Here is a 22,341-nt window from a genome sequence, read left to right on the forward strand (position 1 = left end):
TGGCCCTTCTTAAAGTCATAAATACTGCTTACTGACTGGGTGTCTGCTGTGTCCCTCCATTCTCTTTGCCCCAATTGTTTTTATACTAGTTTGCCTTGATTTTTTCTTGCTCATTTCTGTGTTTATAGTGTTGTTTTAGGCCCATGTGTGATGGCTTTACAGATGTTCTAGACTAGCTCACAGGCTTGCTTTTCTGTTTTATGCTGAGGTAAGCATGGTGATGGAGAAGGCAATGGCACTCCACTCCAGTACTTTTGCCTGGAAAATCCCACGGACTGAGGAGCCTGGTGGGCTGCAGTCCATGGGGTCGCAAAGAGTCGTGCACTACTGAGTGACTTCACTTTCACGCATTGGAGAAGGAAATGGCAACCCACTCCAGTGTTCTTGGAGAATCCCAGGGACGGGGGAGCCTGGTGGGCTGCCGTCTATGGGGTTGCAGAGAGTCGGACACGACTGAAGCGACTTATTAGCAGCAGCAGCAGCATGTACCTTTTGCCCATCTGTGTGTCTATAGAAAAATGTCTATTCATGTCTTCTGCCCATTTTTTCTTGGATTTTTTGCTATTGGTTTGTTAATGTATTTTGGGAACTAACTTATCAGATACATGATTTGCAAATATTTTCTCTGATTCAATGGGTTGCTTTTTCATTTTGTTAATGGTTTCCTTTGCTGTGCAGAAGCATTTTTTGTTTTGGTGTCGAATCCAGTAAGCCCAAAATTGATGTCAAAGAGCTTACTGTCTCTAAGTGTTTGGTTTTGGGTCTTACATTCAGGTCTTTAACTCACTTTTTGTATGTGGTGTAATATAGTGATCCATTTTCATTCATTTGCTTGTGGTTGTCCATTTTCCTAGCACTGTTTATTGAAGACACTGTCCTTTACCAATGAGGTCTTGTTAAAATTAAGCCAGTATAAAGTACAATGCATGCGTGTGTCTTTGTGTGCTCCTTCACTTCAGTCGTGTCCAACTCTTTGTGACCCCATGGACCACCCACCAGGTGGCTCTATTTATGTGATTCTCCAGGCAAGAATACTGGAATGGGTTGCCATGCTCTCTTCCAAGGGATCTTCCCGACTCAAGGATCGAGCCCTCCTCTCCTGGGTCTCCTGCATTGCAGGCTTGATTCTTTACCCATTCAGTCAGCTGGGAAGACCCCTGAGGCATGTTAAGCAAGTTAAAACGCATGAGTTCACAAAGACACCCAAGAAATTTCACTGGTCTCACCTTTGATTAATACTACAAAACTAACTCACTTTAAAAACCAGTTCTTTCCCATAAGAACTGTACTTCAGGTTAACTAGTTACTTGATATGAGGGGAAGTGTCTCACTGTAGAGGTATTCCATATAAAAAATGAAGAAAAAATAGCATAGTATACCTTTAATGAAATTAAAGAACTAGGTAATGATCATCAGTGACTGCTGACATCATAGAAGAGCCAACCAGAATTGTATACTCTCTGATGAAAGTATATACCACCCAATCTTGTCCAAAAGCTTAGCCTGAATCAGATCCACAGGGGATGAAGAACATGTTGATGACATCACAGGAGTGCCATCAGTGAAATGTAGGATGTCAGAAGTTGCAGGACAAATACATTGCAAAGTGGAGGAAAAAGAAGCATGGAAAACCTTTAGTTCAAAAGAGACTTATGGGACGTATCAACCAATACAAGGTGTGGGCTTTACTGGCTCCTGACTCATTAACAGTTGGAAAAATTATGGAACTTCCCTGGTGGTCCAGTGGTTAAGACTGTGCTTCCACTGCAGGGGGCACAGGTTCAATCCCTTGTCAGAAAATTAAGATCTTGTGTGCCCTGTGGTGCAGCAAAAAAAAAAAAAAAAGTTATGAAACTATTGGGAAAATTTGAACATTCACAGTTGTGCTATTAAGGGATTAATTTTTTGATGTGATCATGATATTGTTATATTTTGTAGAATAATCCTTTTGGAGGTACATACTGAAATGTTAGAGTAAAATTATGATTTCTGGAATTTGCTTCAAAATAATCCAAGGGAAGATAGAAAATATTAAAAGCTGTAAGTTCCTCAACATTAAAAATTTGAAAAATAAAGAGTGTAAGAATTTGAGTGAAACAGCCAGTGTGGGCTGAATGGGGAAGGCTTCATGAAAGAGGGTAGATCAGGGATAACTGAGAAATGGAAAGGCAAGACGGGAGATAGCTAAAGGCAAAGGGGACATGGATCAAGGGTTATGGCTTGAATTCAGCAGTTAGACTAGTAAGGTAGATTGATTTCCCATTTAGGAAAAATTTATGGTTCTTAACCCCCTTTTCGTCAGATTCCTTCAAGAAATCATTCTTCGAGAAGTGAAGAGCAGTGGACCATTTCCCCAGAAAAAAATAGTATTTGCAATCTTGCATTCTATAATCAGTGGTTTCTGGGTCCCTGAAGTCACTCACGTGGACTCTCCATTTCCCAGCCATTGCCCCAAATATCTACCTTTTGGGTCAGGGGCCACAAGCACCTGTTTAGGAGCTTATTGTTTAAGTGGAACATTTCCTGTTTCCTGAGATCTCCTGTGAGTTGAAACTTGTAATTATTAAAGGTTGGTTCAGTTGCAGTATTCTCTCTAGTGTGAAAATTGAGTTTCCTAACCTATTGCAGCAGAAATGGGACTGGTGGTGGTACACTGTAATTAGGTTTAACCATATGAGATTGGTACTTGACTGGTTTTGACCTACTTAAATGGTTGTTTCAGTGTTTCTTTCTATAACTGCTACATTGTCTGCTTCACTGATTGAATAATATAGGTTGCTTTGTAGCTCCTTTATCCAGGGCTTTCACTCACTGCATCCAGAGGAAAGTAAAGACATACCCGTATAAAACAGCCTTAGGACTGGAGTATGGAGTCACAGTGGTATCTGAAATACTGAAGGGTGTTTGAAGCAGTTTGTTTTCAAATTTTGTTTTCACTCCCAGTCTTCTCATGTATCATCTGCAAGAACTTTTTTTCTTTACTGCTCCTTCTTGCTACAGAATCTCTAGTATAAATGTTATACTTAAAATTAAGCCACCCTTACAGATTACTTAATGGTAACTTAATGATGAAATGTGGAGCAAAGCACAGACATAATATTGTTCTCCCTGGTAACTGAGGCACTGATAAAGAAAGTATTCCTACCAATAATGTGTACATGACTCTCAGCAGGAGGAAATTACCAGGTGAATCCAAAGGGCTCTCTCTTCTGTGAAACAAATGGGCCTATACCCTTCAAAACAACAAAATCAACATCATGAAAGGACAAAAAGGCAAAGGAACTATTCATCAGTGCTGCTGCTGCTAAGTCACTTCAGTCGTGTCTGACTCTGTGGGACCCCATAGACAGCAGCCCACCAGGCTCCCCCATCCCTGGGATTCTCCAAGCAAGAACACTGGAGTGGGTTGCCACTGCCTTCTCCAATGCATGAAAGTGAAAAGTGAAAGTGAAGTTGCTCAGTCATGTCCAACTCAGCGACCCCATGGACTACAGCCCACCAGGCTCCTCCGTCCATGGGATTTTCCAGGCAAGAGGACTGGAGTGGGGTGCCATTGCCTTCTCCGATTCATCAGTGCTAAATTTCCTGATTATTAGCTGTAGGGATAATGTTTTGCTCTTAAGCATGCTATGTAGGTTGAAGTGTCATGATCTTCAGAAAACATGTAGAGAGCGAGCAGAGTATTAAAAAAAGTACAAATGTGGCAAAATGCTAACTGAATCCATCTGAATGGTGTTTTTGTGTGTTCATGACAGCATTCTTCTAGATTTTCTAACAGATTTAATTAAAAGTTAAGAAAAAGCTTGGGTAAATTTTTTTCGAGTCAGCAACAGAATTGTACTTAATACCTAGAAAGTATAAAAGAGGGTTTCAAATTTATTCTGGTCCCTCTTACCCCCTTTGCTGGCCTAGGAGTACCTCAGGCCACACTTTTAGTTCTGTAAACATTATTAATTTCTCCTTGAATTCTTTTTAATCTTTCACCAATTAAGTTTTAGTTTCTGGGTGTGGTTCATTACCCCTAGAACTCTTGACAGATGGAGAGTATAATTTATATGTAAACTTAAAAAGTAATGGAGAAAGCAAACCACCCACAAGTTTTGGACAGTGGGAGAGATTGTTTTGACAAGATTTGAGTGCTTAAGTAACAGGCATTGTTCTAATGTTGGGAAGTAACAGTGAACAAGATTCTGGCTTCTTGCAACTTGCAAAAATGGGTGGGCCTTAGTTCATTCAGGCTGCCAGAATAAAATAATAGACTGTGTAGCTTATAAACGGAATTTTTTCCCTCACAATTAAGGCTAGATGTTAGAGATCAGGGTGCCAGCATGATCAGGTCAGGGCCCTCTTCCAGGTCATAATGTGTCCTCATGTTAAGAAGGGCATCAGGGATTTCTGGAACCTCTTTTATTAGGGTACTATTTCCAATCATGAGAATGATCTACCTCCCAGAGGCCCCACCTCGAAATACCATTACCTTAGGAGTTAGTTATTTAAAAGCAGGGATTTGGAGGACCAAAAGAACTCATAGCAATGGGGGAAAGAAAAATTAGGTGGTGGTAATTGCTGTGGGTAAGGACAGGAAATGACAGGGACTTGAAGGCTGCTATTTATGACAATCTCAAAGTTCTTACTTAAAAAAGTGAGGGGAGGAGTCAATTGGAAATATAGGAGAAGACAGTCTGAGCAAGGTCGAAGTATAGGAGAAGGGGTCCGATCACATGTGTTGTTCTATTGTGTAGCAGGGGTGCATTTTAAGTGGGGAAGACTACTTGGCAGTTTTCCTTTCGGGACCTTTAAAGCATGTGTTGCCACAACATGAAGATTATATCTGAATTTAAATTTATTTTTGCCTTTCAAGGCTGCTTGTGCTGATGTTAGTTTTACTAGTGGGTAACTGAACCACCATCACATATACGGCAGTTTGAGTACATAAAGAAATACTGCACATCCCCCAAGTTTCCCATTAAGTGTTCATGTGGCTGAAAACTTGAGCCTATTCTCTTATCAACCTCAAGAAGCTTTTAAAAGGGTGTTAAAGTCTCCTTAATTTTTTAAAAATAAATTAATTCCTAAATTTGAGTTATAGATGTAGTCACTTTCCTGGATCTTAAGTTGGCAGCATGTGATATTTAGAACTACATTTAAAAGAGTAGGACATGACAACTCGCTGAGGGTAAAAAACCAGAACTATAGAAATTACCTGGTTTCTGATGTATAAGCCACTGAAATCTCACCTTAGGACGTAATGTTCCATTATCGTGAGCCACTTCTGAAGTTTTTATTTAGAGCAGAAAGCAGCCTGAAAAGTATGAGGCCTAATTTTCATGTTAAAGATTGAACATTCAACATTCCAAACCTCAGATAGGCTAGAGAGAAACTCCTGAATCAGACTCGTCTTTGGTGATAATGATTATCATATCAGCCTTCTCAAGTTTTCAATTTGTTAAAATTGAAACTGGCTAATGTTAGGAAATCCCATACAAGTCAGGGAACTGGGAAATTTAATTCATGTCATCTGTTTCTGAAGCTAAATTTCAGGTCCTCAGACAAAAAGATCAAGATGGTTTTCCTATTTATTTTTTTAAAAAAGTCCAGAATGGATCAAAAAGAACACTCATCAAGGACACAGGTGCCAGACATAAGGCCAAAGGGTAGCTAGGAAAGTGTGCCTTCAGAAAATTTGGGCGACTTGTGTTTTAAAAGCTGGATCTAACAAATAGTTAGCTCAGTTTTCTTTTGATCTAGCTTTCCCTGCTCCTCCTCCCAACATGGCACAGCTGGCTTGCTTTGCAAGGCCTCAGTTGAGGAATTCCACATATACACAGGCTGGTACAGCAGTACTCAGGTCACTAGAAGGATCTCATCACCTTGTGGTTTCATTCTAGACCCAACTGTCTTCACTGTGTGAGATTTCACCCCTTGAAAATATGGCTGCTGCTGCTGCTAAGTCACTTCAGTCATGTCTGACTCTGTGCGACCCCATAGACTACTTCAACACAAAACAATGTTACCTCTTTAGAATGATCAATAAATCATCTTTCCAACTTTACATGCAGCTGAAATGAAAAAGAATGACAGGCTAGGGACAGAATACTGTGAATTTTGTACTGCTCAACTTGTTACTCATGAAATGATCATTAGCTAATGGTCACTAAATTTACATATTCAGGAAATTATATATAGAATACTGCAAAAACACAGTAGAAGACTGAAGTTTGCCCGTTTCAGCTCAGGAAATCCCTTCACTCCCAAGCATGTTGTCCTTTCAACTCCAAAGTTTACTGCTGTTACTGTTTCTCCTCCTTTTGATTGTCCTTTTGCTCCCCAGTGCCAGAGCTTCCAGAGCCTTCTCGCTCTGATGCCATCTGTAAGAAAGCATTTGAGAGTCACTTGTTTAATGTTAAGGGTGACAGTTTGTTCTCTGATGAACTGAAAATGAAGGAGCTATAGCCTACCTGTCCCACGCTCCCAGGTTTAGTGATTTCTTCCCTTTGGGTTCACCACGTCTCCCTCCCAAAGTATTCAAGAAGACCAGGAAGTTTACTTCCAAGTCCAATACTCCCAGTTCCATGACTGGCTGTGTAGCAGTCAACAGTGAAAGTGATCAAGAGCAGTTACATTGAGTTAGGAGCAAAATACCTTTTTGTATGCCATTTCGAAAAGCTTCAATGATGCTTGCTGAAGGGAAGATGCCGCCTGCCTTATGTTTTCGCCTGTTTCACTGTCTTTCCGAGCAAGGAGCTCCCTCATTTTGGAGATCTCTTCTTTTAACTTGTTGCACTTAAAACCAAAACAAAGCCAGACCCTCACTTTTTCTGGTTTTCTTAGCCCTGAACATATAGCAGAATGTTTAGAGAGACACTTTTAAGAAATTGCTATCAAGATCCACAGAAAAATGACTGTCACTGACATTAGTGACAATACACCCCAAACTTATTGAGCTGTTTTAAAAGAGGACTTACTTCATCAGCAGGCAGTTGGTCCTTGAATTCTTCCATCTTGGTCTCTGTGTCATGGATGATTCCTTCAGCCATATTAACTGCTTCAACTCGTTCCTAAGAGAAATTAAAAATGCAGTATGAACGAAGACTTACCAATCAACCTGCTAATGGCTACACACAGTTAAAGAGTATAAACAGTAAGAGGGAGAAATCACTGTGGTCTGAGATGTCTTTAGGAGATTTTAGCTGGATTCCATGACAATTTTTATATGAGAATAAATAAGAAAGGCACTTCACATAAGTTACGAGTGAAGTAATCACCTTCTTTCGCCGGTCTTCCTCAGCATACTTCTCTGCATTTTTAACCATATTTTCAATATCATCTTTGCTTAATCCACCAGAAGACTGAATCACAACTATAATGTAAAGAAGGCACCGCATTATTGCCCAGGAAAATGATATGCTTCATATGCTTCTTTCTCTACTGTATTAAGAAAAAGAATCCTCCTGTTCAGAGTAGATAATATTGATGTGAATTATGGAGAAGAGGAATAGCCTACTGGCCTATAATAAGCAGAGGGAAACCAAGGGTCCTAATATACAAACGTCAACTAACTGCCCTACCTACCAAAAACTTCAGCAATCCAGAGGCTCAGTGCTTGTTTGTTTTGGGGAATAAACACCATACCTGATAACGAGACACTGATAACTAAGGAGAATGAGGGCAAGAACTCACCATCCTCCCCTGAGGCTGGGGCGGGGAAGATATACACAGTCTAGAGTAGTTCCTAATGGAGAGGAACTTCAAAGTCTCTTACCTCACTCTTATTATTTTAGTCACTAAGTTGAGTCTGACTTTTGTGATTCCATGGACTGTAGCCCACCAGGCTCTTCTGTCCATCGGATTTCTCAGGCAAGCACACTGGACTGAGTTGCCATTTCCTTCTCCAGGGGATCTTCCTGACCCAGGGATCAAACCCACATCTCCAGCATTGCAGACGGATTCTTTACCACTGAGCCACTACGGAAGCCCTTACCTCACTCTTACAATCTAATAAATAAGAGAACTTACTCTGCTGCTCGCGTCCTGTACCCTTATCTTTGGCAGAAACATGTACAATCCCATTGGCATCAATGTCAAATGTAACTTCAATCTGAGGGACTCCACGAGGGGCTGGGGGAATTCCAATCTAGAATAAATGAATACCAGAGTAAGCTCCTCTCACCAACAGGTCCCGTGGTCTATTTCCAAAACCTGTATGATCTTCTGGGGAATAAGTTACCTGTTTTCTGGGAGAAACACATACAAAATGTTTTAACACGTTTTAAATGTACAAAAACAGGAGTTTGTAGGTTAGGGTAGTACTTTCCTTGCTGCCTGAAATAAATAAGACTCATACCAGTGAAGGCTGGCTGCAGCAAGTAACTGTAATGGCTTTATGTACCTAAGAATACACAGTGAGAGCAAAGTTCTCCATTGCTCATGTCCGTAAGAAACAATAAGCAATGCTGACTAGAAGCTAGTAGCAAGTGATTTCCCTAGCAGTTCACTGGTTAAGACTGTGCTTCCACTGCAGGGGACACAGGTTAAACCCCTGGTCAGGGAACTAAGATCCCACATGCCGTGCAGTGTGGCCAAAAAACCAGCAACAGTATCAAATGTCTTTAAAAGTAGTAATGAGATATTTCTTCTAATCACTGTTTATGAACATTTCCCTGAAGCTTATAAACTTCTTGACTTAGTTCCCAAGGCACAAGAAGCAAGGCAAGGCTTTCAAGTAAGAACTGAAGCTCTGGTTATCTGGCTGCAGCATTCATTTGAATGCTATGTGGAAATAAAACTGTGTCAGCAGTTTATAATAATATTAGGAGTCAGAATAGTGTAACTTCACCATAAAAAGAATGATCATGACCATGAAATTCAGGATTCCTAATACCTACCAAAGTAAACTGTCCAAGAAGTTTGTTGTCTCCAGCCATCTCTCTCTCACCCTGACACACTTTAATCTCCACTTGAGTCTGTCCATCAGCAGCTGTAGAAAACACCTAGGGAAAAGAAGGAAACGTGCTGGTTTGGCAGCCTGATTAAACTATTACCCCCTACAAACTGCTAACCAAAGGAAGAAATTCACATCCCAACATTGGAAGAATCCTAATGTACACTATGTTCAGAACAAAGGCCCATGTCTTTACAGAGAACAGGAGTAGGATTAGCACAGCAGAAGGGCATACAATAGCTATTGTTTCAGCTAAGCAAACGCATTGTACAAAGATGCAGCACTAGCACATAAGGCCTCAAGAGAAGGAGCTATAAAAAGTGAGATGTTGAAACATGCTCATCCAGAGAAATGGGTCAGAGAAAGGACATTTATGTTCATAGTCACAGGAAATCATCACTTTTCTTCAGAATGATGTTGTGGCAATATATCACTGCAAGCATAGCAAGAGTCATAGTTCTTTCATAAAAACATCAAAACTCAGAAAGTTAGGAAGTAATTCTAAACCTAAGACCCACTGTCCAAATAACCCTTGGCTTGGTATCTCAGAACTATCATTTACTGGGAAGACAAGCACACTCCCCTACTGTCAGCCAAAACATTTTATTTACTGCCTCTGAGAATAAAGTAGGAATTTTCAAATAATGAGGCTCCTTCTGGCACATTATTGTCCTGTGGAGGAAGACACTTGATGACTTCCCTAATATCACCACCACTCCTTACAGGTAAAGAGAACTTTTCCAGGAATATAAGAGAATAAATGACAAGATTCTTACCACCCACCCACATTCAATTAGTGTGAACTGCAAAACAAAAAGAAAAGTTTTCTAGAAAGAGCTCACAGAAGTGGTTACAATCACATCCCTCACAGAATCCAGTATCTCTGTGAGAAAGTAAGGAGGCGGTGACTTTTACCTGGCTCTTCTTGGTAGGAATAGTGGTGTTCCTGTTAATAAGCTTGGTGAAGACACCTCCCAGGGTCTCAATACCCAGAGACAGGGGAGTGACATCCAGCAGCAGCACATCTGTCACATCACCAGCCAGCACACCTCCCTGAATGGCAGCTCCTATGGCCACAGCCTCATCAGGATTGACAGCCTTACTTGGGGCTCGGCCAAAGAGATCCTGCACAGTCTGCTGAACCTGAGTGCCAAGAAAAAAGAACCTTGTCACTAGCTACTCGGGGCAATTGCCTGAGAATGAGAGAAGCGCATGTATCCACAGACCCCACCAGATCCAGGATAGGTTGCTTCAGATCCAAGAATGTTTACTCAAATTATTATTTTGAAGTTGAGTTCTTATTAATGAATTAAGTATATTATCTGGTAACACATACTTTACTCAGAATACCTCATTTATAGCCTCTTTAAATTTGGAAACAATTTGCCTAAATTTTGTCATCTGATTTCCCAAGCAACACACTAGGAATAGAAGCCGGAAGGCATGGGGACTTAAATCGATATTGTCCAAGTCCTCTTCTATGTATCAACTAAAACTCAGCTTAAAAGCAGCAGTAGTAATTCAGTAATTCAATACCAGTGCTGATGTGAGGTATGTTTTCCCCTCCATATTTTACTAATGCTAGGAAAAAGTTCTATTTGAATATAACATCTGAGATAATTTATTAACATAAAGACACCTGCTTGATTCAAAGCCTCTCTTTTTCACCCCCAGTTTGTTTGCATTATTTACTTAACCATAAGTACTCAAAAGAAAAAATTATGAAAATCAAAGCCCAAGATCATTCCATTCAAGCTATAAAGAATTATACCTTCAACATGTTCTGTGCTCAGTCATTAAGTTTTCCACATACCTATCTTATCAGAATGATGGGTTGATACAATGCATCATTGCACAAATCTCTGTTGAAGATGGTACTAGAAACCCAAACACGATACTGCAAAACACATATCCAAAACTGCCTACAGAGGCTAATTAAAGCTGTATGTTAAGGTGTCTTGGACCTCATACTGCTTCATTCTGAAAAATTCTATAAAACTGAAGTTCAGGGTCCTCCTTGCTAGTACTCCAAAGACATCTGCCCCCTTCTTAATCCTTTTTTAAAAATACTCTTTAAGACTAGAACTCTAGCGAGTACACAAATTTATACCCCTTTCAGGCCAACGTGGTAGAAAGGTCACACACACATGTCCCTACACAACAGAAGCCATATAGTGTGCATATGCTGTGTCCTAAGAAATCGTACGTGGGCCCTCTCTGCTCTCCATGCCAAGAATTCCATGGGTACTTACCTTGGGCATCCTAGTCATGCCACCAACCAGAATCACTTCTCCTATGTCACTCTTGCTGACTTCTGCATCTTGCATGGCTTTTTGGCATGGGGCAATGGTCCTTCTGATTAGATCAGTAACAATCCCTTCAAACTGAGCCCGGGTCAGCTTCATATTCAAATGCTTGGGTCCAGAAGCATCCATTGTAAGGTATGGTAAATTGATGTCAGTCTGCAAGGGAAGCAGGAAGACCAGTTGTGAAGTCTATTACTTCAATTAAAGACTACACACTAGAAAATATTTCAAAAATCACAGGGAAGATCAGACACACTTTAAACGAACAGCTACCAAAGACAGACTCTTAAAGATTTAACCTCTTATCTTCTCAGAAGTAACACTACAAACCTATTAATAATAATGAAGGATGGAATAGAGAAGCAGGAAAAATAATCCCCGTTCAGAAGGTGAAGAACTGTCCTGCCATTAAAACATGCATTAAGAAATCACATTACTTTGTTTTTACCAAGTTTTTAAAAAAATTCACTGTACTTTAAGAAAAAAGTCACATGTATGCTCTGAACCAAATAATCTGCTACCAAACCAGGGCTTTACAAGTCTAAGGTGCTTAAAAAAGCTACAACAAAAATGTCTAAAGGACTGACTACTGCTATGATAGTCACTGCTGCTGCTGCTAAGTCACTTCAGTCGTGTCTGACTCTGTGTGACCCCATGGACGGCAGCCCACCAGGCCTCCCCATCCCTGGGATTATCCAGGCAAGAACACTGGAGTGGGTTGCCATTTCCCTCTCCAATGCATGAAAGTGAAAAGTGAAAGTGTCTGACTCCTAGCGACCCCACGGATTGCAGCCTACCAGGCTCCTCCGTCCATGGGATTTCCCAGGCAAGAGTACTGGAGTGGGGTGCCATTGCCTTCTCCGTAAGATAGTCACAGAGAGCAGCAAACACTGCTATAGTCACACCATGTAACATATACTATCAATAAATGTAAAATCCTAATAAGGCATGGATTAAGAATATTTAGACTAACAAAACTCACTATTAAACATGCAGAAACAGGTGTCTCAGGGGTGAACTCCCAGAAGAGAGTTAAATTTATGCTGCACCTCCAACTTCACATCAAAGCAAGGCCAAAAAGCAATAAAGACCGAGGGGAGCAAATCCTTAACCACTTTTCTTCAGGTAGAGTACCCTGGACAATTAAAGGCTTAATAAGAATTAACAAACCTTCTGGATATAGTTTTAAGATACTGGATATAGTTTTAAGAACACCAATAACAATTTCCTCTTTGCACAATGTTAAACCGAATCAGAAAAAAAATTAATGCAATCCAATAGAACTTTCTGTGGTAATGGAAATGCTACCTGTGCTTCTCAATCCAGCAGCCACTAGTCACACATGGCTGAAAAGCTGAAATTCACCTGAGAAATGGAATTGAGTGCAACTGAGAAATGGAATTCTTAAAAATTGTATTTTGGGACTCCCCTGATGGGTCCAGTGGCTAAGACTCTGTTCCCAATTCAGGGCGCCCAGGTTTGGTCCCTGGTTAGGGAACTAGATCCCACATGCGGCAACTAAGGGTTTGTATGCAACCATGACCCAGTGCAGTAAAATAAATATTTTAAAATTGTATTTAATCTTATTTAGCCATATGTGGTTACTGTACTAGTGCAGTTCCATACACTCTAAGTTACAAACTGAAAAACTCCAGGACTTTCCACCTTCAAATGCCAGTTCCATCATGAAGTTTTGTCCCTTCTCTCTCTCAAATCGAACCATGTATCTCTCCCTACCTCACCCTGATCCAAGTGCTTTCCTCTCACCACCTGGTGTAGTTTTAACAGCCCCCTACACTTTTTCACACCCACTCAGGCTGCCACAGCTCCCCCGCATTTTTTACTCCACCTCAGGGTGCTTTCCCCAAACTGACCATGTCACTGCCCCATCTCAAAACTTTTCAGTCATTTGTAGTCATCCAAGGAAAGACACCAAATCCTCCAATCTGTAAAGCCTCCAGACTTATCTTCTATGCTCCACATTGACCCTTTCTCAGGTCTTACCCCACCACCTCATACTTATCTGGCACTTTATATTTTCCTGATCAACTCACCTTGCAGGAGCTCTAATTATGTCAATTACCTGTCAAGTTCCTCTATTATTAGTCTAAGTTTGCCTTTTCTAGAAAATACAATTACCATATACATTTATATATAACATAATTATACTATAAATATATAATTATAATATAATAATTAACATATACATTTACTACACATTGTCCTAAGCATGTTACACCTATTAATTTACAAATCCTCATAACTCTAAGGGGAAATGGAGTGCTAATTATCCTCATTTTATAGACAAGAAAACAAACGTTAGTAATTCATCCAAAGTCATATAGCAAATAATGAAATAGAAACTTAATCTCCACCAGTCTATCTACAGAGTAACTGTTAACCTCTACATTACTTCTGACATTTATTGATATAATGTTTAATTAACTAATGTCAACCTTTCCCTGGTGGATCAGATGGTAAAGCGTTTGCCCATGGAGGCAAACTTGCACAGGTACATATTGCCCAGCCTTCAGCCAGGTTTCATTAACTCACTGTCTAGACTGGTGATCCAAATAAGACAATCAGAGACTTACATAAAATGGTGTCTGAAATAAAAACAGAAGTAGTTCTGAGAGTCTCCTGGTACTTCCAGGTTAGTAATTCTAATTTTGCACACTGTTCAGTCTAGATTTTCCCAGGTGGTGCAGGTGGTAAAGAATCCGCCTGCCAATGCAAGAGACATAATAGACTTGGGTTCGATTCCTGGGTCAGGAAGATCCCCTGGAGGAGGAAATGGTGACCCACTCCAATATTCTTGCATGGAGAATCCTGTGGACATAGAAGCCTGGCGGGCTATGGTCCATAGGGTCACAAAAAGTCCAAAAAGTCGGAAAAGACCCAAGTGACTTAGCATAATGGTACAGTCTAGATTTTAAAAATACTATATTTAACACAAATAAGTATATTCAATGTCATTCAGCTCTCAATTAAACCATTATTTGACTCCTGTAACATAACCTGATTTGGTGCTTAACAAATTTCAGCTCACCCATTAAAAATACAATGATTCTGTTAATGGAAAAGTTTTTTTTTTACCACCAACCAGAAAATGGTTAAAAAAAAAAAAAAAAATCTCACCAATATTATGCCAATTAAAATTTGCTATTCAAGTAAACTCCGGCTGAAAAGATCCATCAAGGCTGTTGGAATTTGTCCATGTCTCACCTGCACAGATGAAGAGAGTTCACACTTGGCCTTCTCAGCAGCTTCCCGAACTCTCTGAAGCGCCATGTTGTCTTTGGTCAAATCAACCCCGGTCTAACAAAGACATAATATAACTAGTGTAAATGAGAAAATGAATACTACTTAAATCGCAGTGGTAAGGTATAGACAAGACAAAATAAAGCCATACCTTTATAAACAAGCAAAAATTAATTATTGCCTTTAAAAACCTACAGGAAAAAGACCTACTCTGAAAAAGATATATTATGTCCGGAGTTAAAGGGATGAACTGTTCTTACTTCTTTCCAACTGTAGGATTCTAGCTCAAAAAAGGAATTCTCAAAACTCCTTTTCCAATACAGGTATTCTCCCAATTTTCCAAAACTTGCTTTAAACCACACCTCACTTTTATAAAAGATCTATATTAACACCTGTTTTTGACAACCAAATGAAATCTGAAAAGGATTTTCACATTTACAAAAAAGGCAAAAAGGACAACTAATATTCGGCATTGGCTTTGCAGCAAGCCATTATAGAGGCAGTGTGCACCCCAAGCTCCTTGCCCAGTAACTACATTTATCTGAGCATCAAGCCACCATAGCTTTGAACTATCTGGGAGCATATGAACATTTTGTTTTGTGCATCCATTAGCAAAATGTGGCCTAAGGTAATTGCTTCTTTGCTTCACAACATTTCAGCTTATCATAGGTCTCAAAGGAAGACGTTTTCAGATAGTGGAGGGAACCTATATAGTTGTCCATCAGTATCTGTGAGGATTGGTTCTAGCACTTCTCTCCAAAAACCTGGATACCCCAATCCAAAGACATTCAGGTTTCCTATATAAAATACCACAGTACTATTATACACCAGGTACTGTATCCTTTTCATTGTTGTCTGTTCACAATTTGAAGTTACAATAACCAGAACAGTTCAGAGCGCCCATGAAACTGAAATGCAATTTCAGTGGACTATGCAACAGTCTATTAACGGGAGAAAAAATCATAAACAAAGCAAACCGCAGTCCAAAGAAATTCTCTGTATTTCAATGTCTACACATTAACCACACTGGTAACTAACCTCTCTTTTGAACTCCTTCACAATGTGACGAAGCAAGGCCTGATCAAAGTCTTCACCACCTAAGAAAGTGTCTCCATTGGTGGATTTCACCTCAAATACTCCTTTCTGAATTTCCAGTATGGAAATATCAAAAGTTCCACCACCTAAATCATATACAGCAATGCTAGAAAGAAAAAAGAAGGCCTTCAAGAACAAAATTCATCACAGGTAGAGTTCAGTCACCAAACTAACATAAATCTGGCTATTTCCCCCCACCCAGGTATAATTATGAAAGTTGATGACTGCCTAAGTGTCATATGTCTTAACATATGGTCTTACAGCAACATGTAAAACACATAAGAGTTAAAATGAAATGCTAAACTTCTGGATGAATACTTGCCAACAGGCATACCAAGGGAGTAAAATAACTGTGAAAGTGAAGTCGCTCAGTCATGTACGACTCTTTGCAACCCCATGGACTGTAGTCTACCAGGCTCCTCCCTCCATGGAATTCTCCAGGCAAGAGTACTGGAGTGGGTTGCCAAATAACCATAGCCAGTACTTTTAAAAAGAAAAGAAAGAAGAGAGAAAAAGTAATCAAAGGAATAGTCCTGAAATGAATGAAAAACACAGTCCATAGAAACCTGGGGAAAAGATCAAGGCAGTACATTTTCAGTCTAAGGCGCAACACTAAGAAATCAAGATGATGACTGAGGATAGATTTCAAGATTCCGTGAACTTAGTCTCACATATCTAAGTGGAAATTTATTACACAAACTTACATTTTGTCTTCTGATTTGTCCAGACCATAAGCCAGAGCAGCAGCTGTGGGTTCATTAATTACCCGAAGCACATTCAGTCCAGATATCTGGCCAGCATCCTTAGTGGCCTATAGAAAAAGAAAAAAAGCATTTTTCACCCTTGTGTCCCAAGTACCATTTATTTCGTGACTAAAAATGCTAATTGAACTCACCTGTCTCTGAGAGTCATTGAAATAAGCTGGGACTGTGATCACAGCATTTTTTGCTGTATGCCCCAAATAATTTTCTGGAAAAGAAATCAATGAAAATCAACCATGAGAATCCTATCAGATAAAATAAGCTACAATTAATAATGTAGCCTGACAACCCATGTCATCCTCTTGAGATCACAAACAGTTCCGTTCGTTTTTTAGCATATGACCTAACATGTAGAGATCTTATTGAAAAACACTCCAATTTAAAAAACTCAAGATCTCACTTTTAACACATTAGTAAAGGCTCACCAACTACAATGACCTAGACTTAAAAGAGCCACTGTTTCTCTGTTAGGTAGGTAAAATAGGGAAAAGGAGTCCAAAATGGCGATGGCTAAAAGACAAGGAAGGAAAAATCCCCGAAAATAGAACAAAGGAAGGTCTGAGGACAGGAGTGAGGGCCTCAGGAAAAACAACACTCCTGGCTGGCCCAATTTACATTGGACAGGCCCAGGGAGAGATAAACATATAAATAAAGAAGCCAAAGCTAGCTCTCTCTCTCTCCCCCACGTGCTGGGGCACTCTTCTCCTCATGTCTTTGGATCGACGTGCCCTCACGCCTCGAAGATGGATTTTCCTGCTATCTTCTAAATAAAATAGAGCTGTAACACTAGCTGTAACACTGATTTGTCTAAGAGCTATAACATGGTCCATTCGAGACCAAACAGGAAGTTATAAGTTTTACCTAACAGACACAAAAACTTAAAATGTAGTCTTTTGGTTTCCCTTCTGGGAAAAAGAAACATGAAAGCCACCATTAGGAAAACTTGGAAGAGAAATTCAATTTGTAGAGAAAGAGTAATGAAGCTTTGCCATTTCTAGGTATTTTGTGCAAAAGTCACTGCAAACTCATTCAAAGGTCAATGAGATACGGAAGCCAGTGATCTCAGAGTAATCATGCAGTTTTCTGAATTCTTCCAGATATGAACTAAGCTTTCTCACCTGCAGTCTCTTTCATCTTCATCAACACAAATGCTCCAATCTGACTTGGGGAATAGAGTTTTCCATGAGCTTCAACCCAGGCATCGCCATTAGAGGCACGGACAATTTTAAAAGGAACATTTTTACTGAAAGACACAAATATTTGAGAAAACATGCCAGCACAATCTACCATGAAGTTACCATACACCATGAAAGCCCATCTTCCACCCCACGAGATCCATGCCAACAAATGAGAACTTCAGGAATTCACTTAATGAAATCCTTTAGAAAGTAATCATTAACATGTAAAAACATCCTAATGAAACCTGAACATTCTTCTCACCAAAAACTTATGCAGCTGCTTTGGATAACACAGAGATATCATATGACCCAGAAACTTCATTACTAGATGTCTACCCAAGAGAAACGAAAACGTACATCCACATACAAACCTACAAATGTTTATGGTAGCATTACTCATTAACAGCCAAAAAGTGGGAACAACCCAAATGTCATCAACAAATAAACATTAAATTATGTATGTATGTGTGCAATGGAGTATTATTTGGCCATAAAAACAAATGAAATACTGATAACATGTGACAGCAAGGATAAACCTTGAAAACATATAGAACTATCTGATCAGCACAAGATGGAGCCTATGTCATTATCTGTCTCGTATTTAACACCAATTTACATGGTCCAGGTATGACTAGCCAAATCTTCATATATCATGTCACACATAGCAAAGTCCTAATCTGTGAAGGCAGAACTGAATATTTTGAAGAAGACACCCTCTGGGCAGGGGCAGGGCCTGTCCTCAGGGATCCTGCTAGGAAGACTGTTCTATACAGCCTTTGCAAATAAATACAGTCTTACTATTACTCACATGTCTTTCTGAACTTCTGGGTCATCATATCGCCGACCAATAAGACGCTTGGTAGCATAGAATGTGTTGTTTGGGTTGGTGACAGCCTGTCGCTTGGCCGGCATGCCAACAAGTCGCTCACCATCTGCTGTAAAGGCTACAACTGAAGGGGTGGTTCTGGCACCTTCAGCGTTCTCTAGCACCTAAAACTCCCAAAGCAGGACAGAGAGTAAGGTTCCAGTCACCACCAGTGTCTTTATATCAATTATTTGAGACACAAAGCAAACATTAAACAATAGTACTAGTGAGGATATTCTTCTGCCCTGTAAATATTGATATAGTAAGCAACTACTATTTGAGAGTGAAACAATTTTCAACTAAGAACATCCGAAAAAACAGGAATATATATAAATCAAATGTACTTTTGTTTTGGTGATGGCTAAAAATTTCAGGCATTAAAAAAAAATCTGCAGATTTCCCTGGTGATCCCCTGGTTAAGAATCCACCTGCCAATGCAGAGGATACAGGTTGGATCCCTGGTCTGGGCAGATTCCACATAGTGTGGGGCAACTAAGCCCGTACGTCAGAACTACTGATGGCTGAGCACCCCAGAGATCCTGGTCCACAATGAGAGAAGCCCTTGCAATGAGACAGTAGCCCCCACTGGCCGCCAACTAGAAAAAGCCTGCACGTAGCAACGAAGACCCACCGCAGTAAAGGAAAAAAAAATTTAATTGCCAAAAAGGATTAAAAGATCCAGGTGCTTCAAATGTTATTGAGGCGAACCAACTGGGAATAAAGATTTTAAGAACAGAATAGGTAGGATTCAGGAGGAAGAGCCTCTACCACAGCAGGAAATAAAGAACATTCTTTACTTATGACCCAGCCTTTGCATTATTTGGAGCTCCACTTGCTTCTAGACTGTTTCTGCACCTTTAACTTTTGTTTAACTGACTTATAAAAAGGTAAAATTTTATTATCTCTGTACTAGGACACACTTAAATCCTGGGAAGTTAAATCCATTTGATTATTACCAGCATAAATTAAGCACAAAGATGCAACTCAAGCGAGTCTTAAAAATTTAAACACAACCTTTAAAATGTCCCTCATCTAAGCCAATGGACACAGAATTCTGAATTGTCTACTAGCTACCACTACATGGTCCAGAGCCTCCAATTATGCTCACCTTTGCTTGTTTACCTTCCATAACTGCCACACAGGAGTTGGTAGTACCCAAATCAATACCAACAACTGCTCCCTTGATTGCTTCTGATCTGTAAGACATTTAAAACAATGCTATGGTCAGTTAACAGTGGTCTCCAAAATGGTGGTAAAAAAGATTTATTTTACAATATGAAGGTAAACTTTGAAGAAGGTTTGCTAGAAAACAATTATTTGCTACTGTGGTGAAATGAACACTCTCTTAATAAATATAACAGTGTTTTTATTCCTGAACAAAATAATGATAAATTTAGAGACCATTAGTCTGGGACTTAATATTTATCATCTTACTATTAAAGAAAATGAAATTATACTTACGCATAGTCCCGCCTTGAAACAATTCTAAAAGCCTCATGACTAAGGCCATTCCAGCCATCCTTAAAAAAAAAAAAAAAAAAAATTGCATCAGCCATCAGTTACATAAGAAAACTTGGGCTTGTTTTAACTATTCTTCTGAAGAATATGTGAACGTTTGAGATTTTCATTCTGAGTGGCTACCATGCATAAAGTTCATTGAAATTGTAAGATATTTTATGTATAACAGGCATAATGGTACTGACACAGCAATCAAGTCCAATAAAGTATAAAATTTCCAAGTAAGTCAGACAAACAAGTACATGTAAAACTGTCCTGAATTACATTAACAAAAAATTTCTCAACTTCAGCATTACTGATTTTGAACAAAACTTTTGTTGGGAGCTGGGCTGTTCACTGCAGGATGTTCAGCAACAACTTGGACCTTTACAACTAGAACCTAGTAGTAGCATGGTTACCCAGACTGTAACAACCAAAGGCTTTTTCAAACACTGCCAAACATCCCGTGGAGAAGCAAAAATACATTACAACATAACTACTCAATTTCACTGTCATATCAGTGTCCACTTAAGATCCACACACGTGTGTGTAGCAAATACATATTTAACTTAATCTGAGCCATTTCCCCTGATGTTGCCAAGCTAATGCTTTAAAGGGAGTAGAATTAGCAACCATGTGAAGTCAGTTTAGGTGGGGGGGAATATGGGGGGGAATGTCTGGAGTGGCCTCTGATCAGGATCAAAGACCTTTGTTACATTCTCACCTCAGGCTATTGCAAGTCGTCCTTTACTCAACCTGAGCGCAAAGAAACACAATTCCAAAAGATGTGTTTCTACTCTTACACGATAATGAGCAATCACTCCATGGCCTTTTCCTGATTTACTTATTTTTTCTGAAATAACGGAGATGAAGATTCTGGGAAAACAACTATTAAATGTTCGCAAACAAGAAAATCAGAGCTTGACTTTTAATTTATTGCTCGGATGCTCTTTCTTCCTTCGTCATATCGTACTAACCGGGCCCCTGAACACTCCGGATTTTAGAAGACTCCTTCTTCTACCCGTAAGCGAAAATAAAAACTATAATAGTTATTCCTTCCCTATAGACTACGACCTCAAGGCCCAAACTGCGTAATCCGTATCAAAAAGCCTATCAGAACGACTACCAGCTACTTGGTGAAATAAAACTCTACGCTCCCAAAGAGTGTGACTCAGCAAAGAAAGAAAGGCAAAACCCTGAATTAATCCTTGAATCAGCAACACTGAATACTGTTATTTTCCATCTCTCCTCTTTCCCGGAGGATTCTGACCCCGAAGGCCGCGCGCGGCCTGCCGCACTAAGTCCCAAGACCGTGAGCCCCTCGAGGAGGGCCCGGCAGTCCCTTACCTGGTGGCGGGCGGCTGTGGGGCCTCGGGAGGCTGCGGTGCCGACAAAACGGGATACTGCGGCTCGGCTGGCGCTTATCATGGCTGCTAGACGGTGGAAGTACGAGACAGCGCAAAGAGGCGCTCGGACGGCCGAGGGCAGCGCGGCGCAGAGGTGCTAGCGATTCTGGAAACCTCCTACCACGTGGGGTGGGGGGCGGGGGTTGACCGCTGCGGCCTGGAAGCCCGCTCATCCTCTGAGGCGCCGCCCGTGCTGCCTGATCAGAGAATACCTGTATGCCGCGCCCGGAGGCAGGGCCTATGGCTAATACGCTTCGAAGCCTGATAGTTGTGAACAATATGTCTTTCTGCGCCTGCTGCAGCACGTCAGGGCTCCACGAGAGACGGGAAGTCTAAGAGCGGTATAAGGCAGAACTGTGGACAACCCCGGTCCTCGGAGGCAGGAAGGACTCAAGGTCACACGGGATAAACTGCGAACAGATTACAGTCTCCTTGCGTCAGTTACGTGAGAGGAGGGGTCTGTTGCGCTTGCGCAACTGGCCGCCCGCCGACGGCCTGGAGCGCATGTGCACAGGGAGTAGTGAAAAACGGGGTGGAGTCTGACTACCGCTGTCATAGGGTGCTCAAGCTCACGTGAGTTTCGTCCTTCCCACCCCCGTTTCCCTGGGAGACCCTGGCGGCCGCAAGGTCCGCTCGAGTTGACTTTTCCTTCTGGAGGAGGGCGCCATTTTGTCCTGCCCGTTTGTTCAATGTAAACCTGGGGTTTAAAACATTCGTTGCTCACCCTCGTCCTTTGTCTTTTGACTGCCTGTTGCTGTTGCAGTAACTTGAAGTAACCTGCATATGGAGACCTTAGGCGAATTTTTTCTGTGTTTTAGCACAGGGACCTTGGGTTTTGAACTACTCAAGAAGACTTAAGTTCATACAAAGCATTGGGTTACCTTAGGCTAATTATCGTGCAGACCGTCAAGAGAAAAACATACCTGAGCTCAAGATCCTACTGCCCAGCTTTGATGGGCCTCACTGAGGCTCAGAAACCAAGCAGGCCCCTGTGGGGCCCACCTGGGCAGGAAAGCCCTTCTTTACCCACT

The 22,341-nt window shown here is 40.6% G+C and overlaps 1 protein-coding gene and 1 non-coding gene across 2 annotated transcripts; both read right to left on the reverse strand.

Moving 5' to 3' along the window:
- Positions 1 to 5,558: 5,558 nt before the first annotated feature.
- Positions 5,559 to 21,443, reverse strand: HSPA9 (heat shock protein family A (Hsp70) member 9). The gene is made up of 17 exons (XM_005900159.3): positions 21,252 to 21,443; positions 19,869 to 19,927; positions 19,516 to 19,603; positions 18,351 to 18,532; positions 17,483 to 17,607; positions 16,499 to 16,572; positions 16,308 to 16,414; positions 15,547 to 15,709; positions 14,473 to 14,565; positions 11,194 to 11,403; positions 9,857 to 10,084; positions 8,886 to 8,990; positions 8,017 to 8,134; positions 7,266 to 7,360; positions 6,966 to 7,058; positions 6,643 to 6,783; positions 5,559 to 6,368 (listed from the first exon to the last, which is right to left on the reverse strand). Exons 1-17 carry the CDS (start codon positions 21,330 to 21,332, stop codon positions 6,291 to 6,293), a joined length of 2,040 nt encoding a protein of 679 aa, XP_005900221.2. The 5' UTR covers positions 21,333 to 21,443; the 3' UTR covers positions 5,559 to 6,290.
- Positions 10,726 to 10,797, reverse strand: LOC138988685 (small nucleolar RNA SNORD63). The gene has a single exon (XR_011464952.1). It is a non-coding gene; the product is annotated as a small nucleolar RNA SNORD63 (small nucleolar RNA).
- Positions 21,444 to 22,341: the final 898 nt, after the last annotated feature.

The sequence above is a fragment of the Bos mutus genome, chromosome 7, assembly GCF_027580195.1.
Source record: "Bos mutus isolate GX-2022 chromosome 7, NWIPB_WYAK_1.1, whole genome shotgun sequence".
NCBI classification, from domain to species: Eukaryota; Metazoa; Chordata; class Mammalia; order Artiodactyla; family Bovidae; genus Bos; species Bos mutus.

What these genes read in the sequence shown, in the direction of transcription:
- HSPA9 (XM_005900159.3), bottom strand. Translation starts at nt 21,332, where the DNA reads ATGATAAGCGCCAGCCGAGCCGCAGTATCCCGTTTTGTCGGCACCGCA. An exon ending in TGGAAGGTAAACAAGCAAAG is followed by an intron (nt 18,533 to 19,515) that starts GTGAGCATAATT and finishes TGGGAGTTTTAG; the next exon opens with GTGCTAGAGAACGCTGAAGG. An exon ending in ACCAACTGCCTGCTGATGAA is followed by an intron (nt 6,784 to 6,965) that starts GTAAGTCCTCTT and finishes TTTGGTTTTAAG; the next exon opens with TGCAACAAGTTAAAAGAAGA.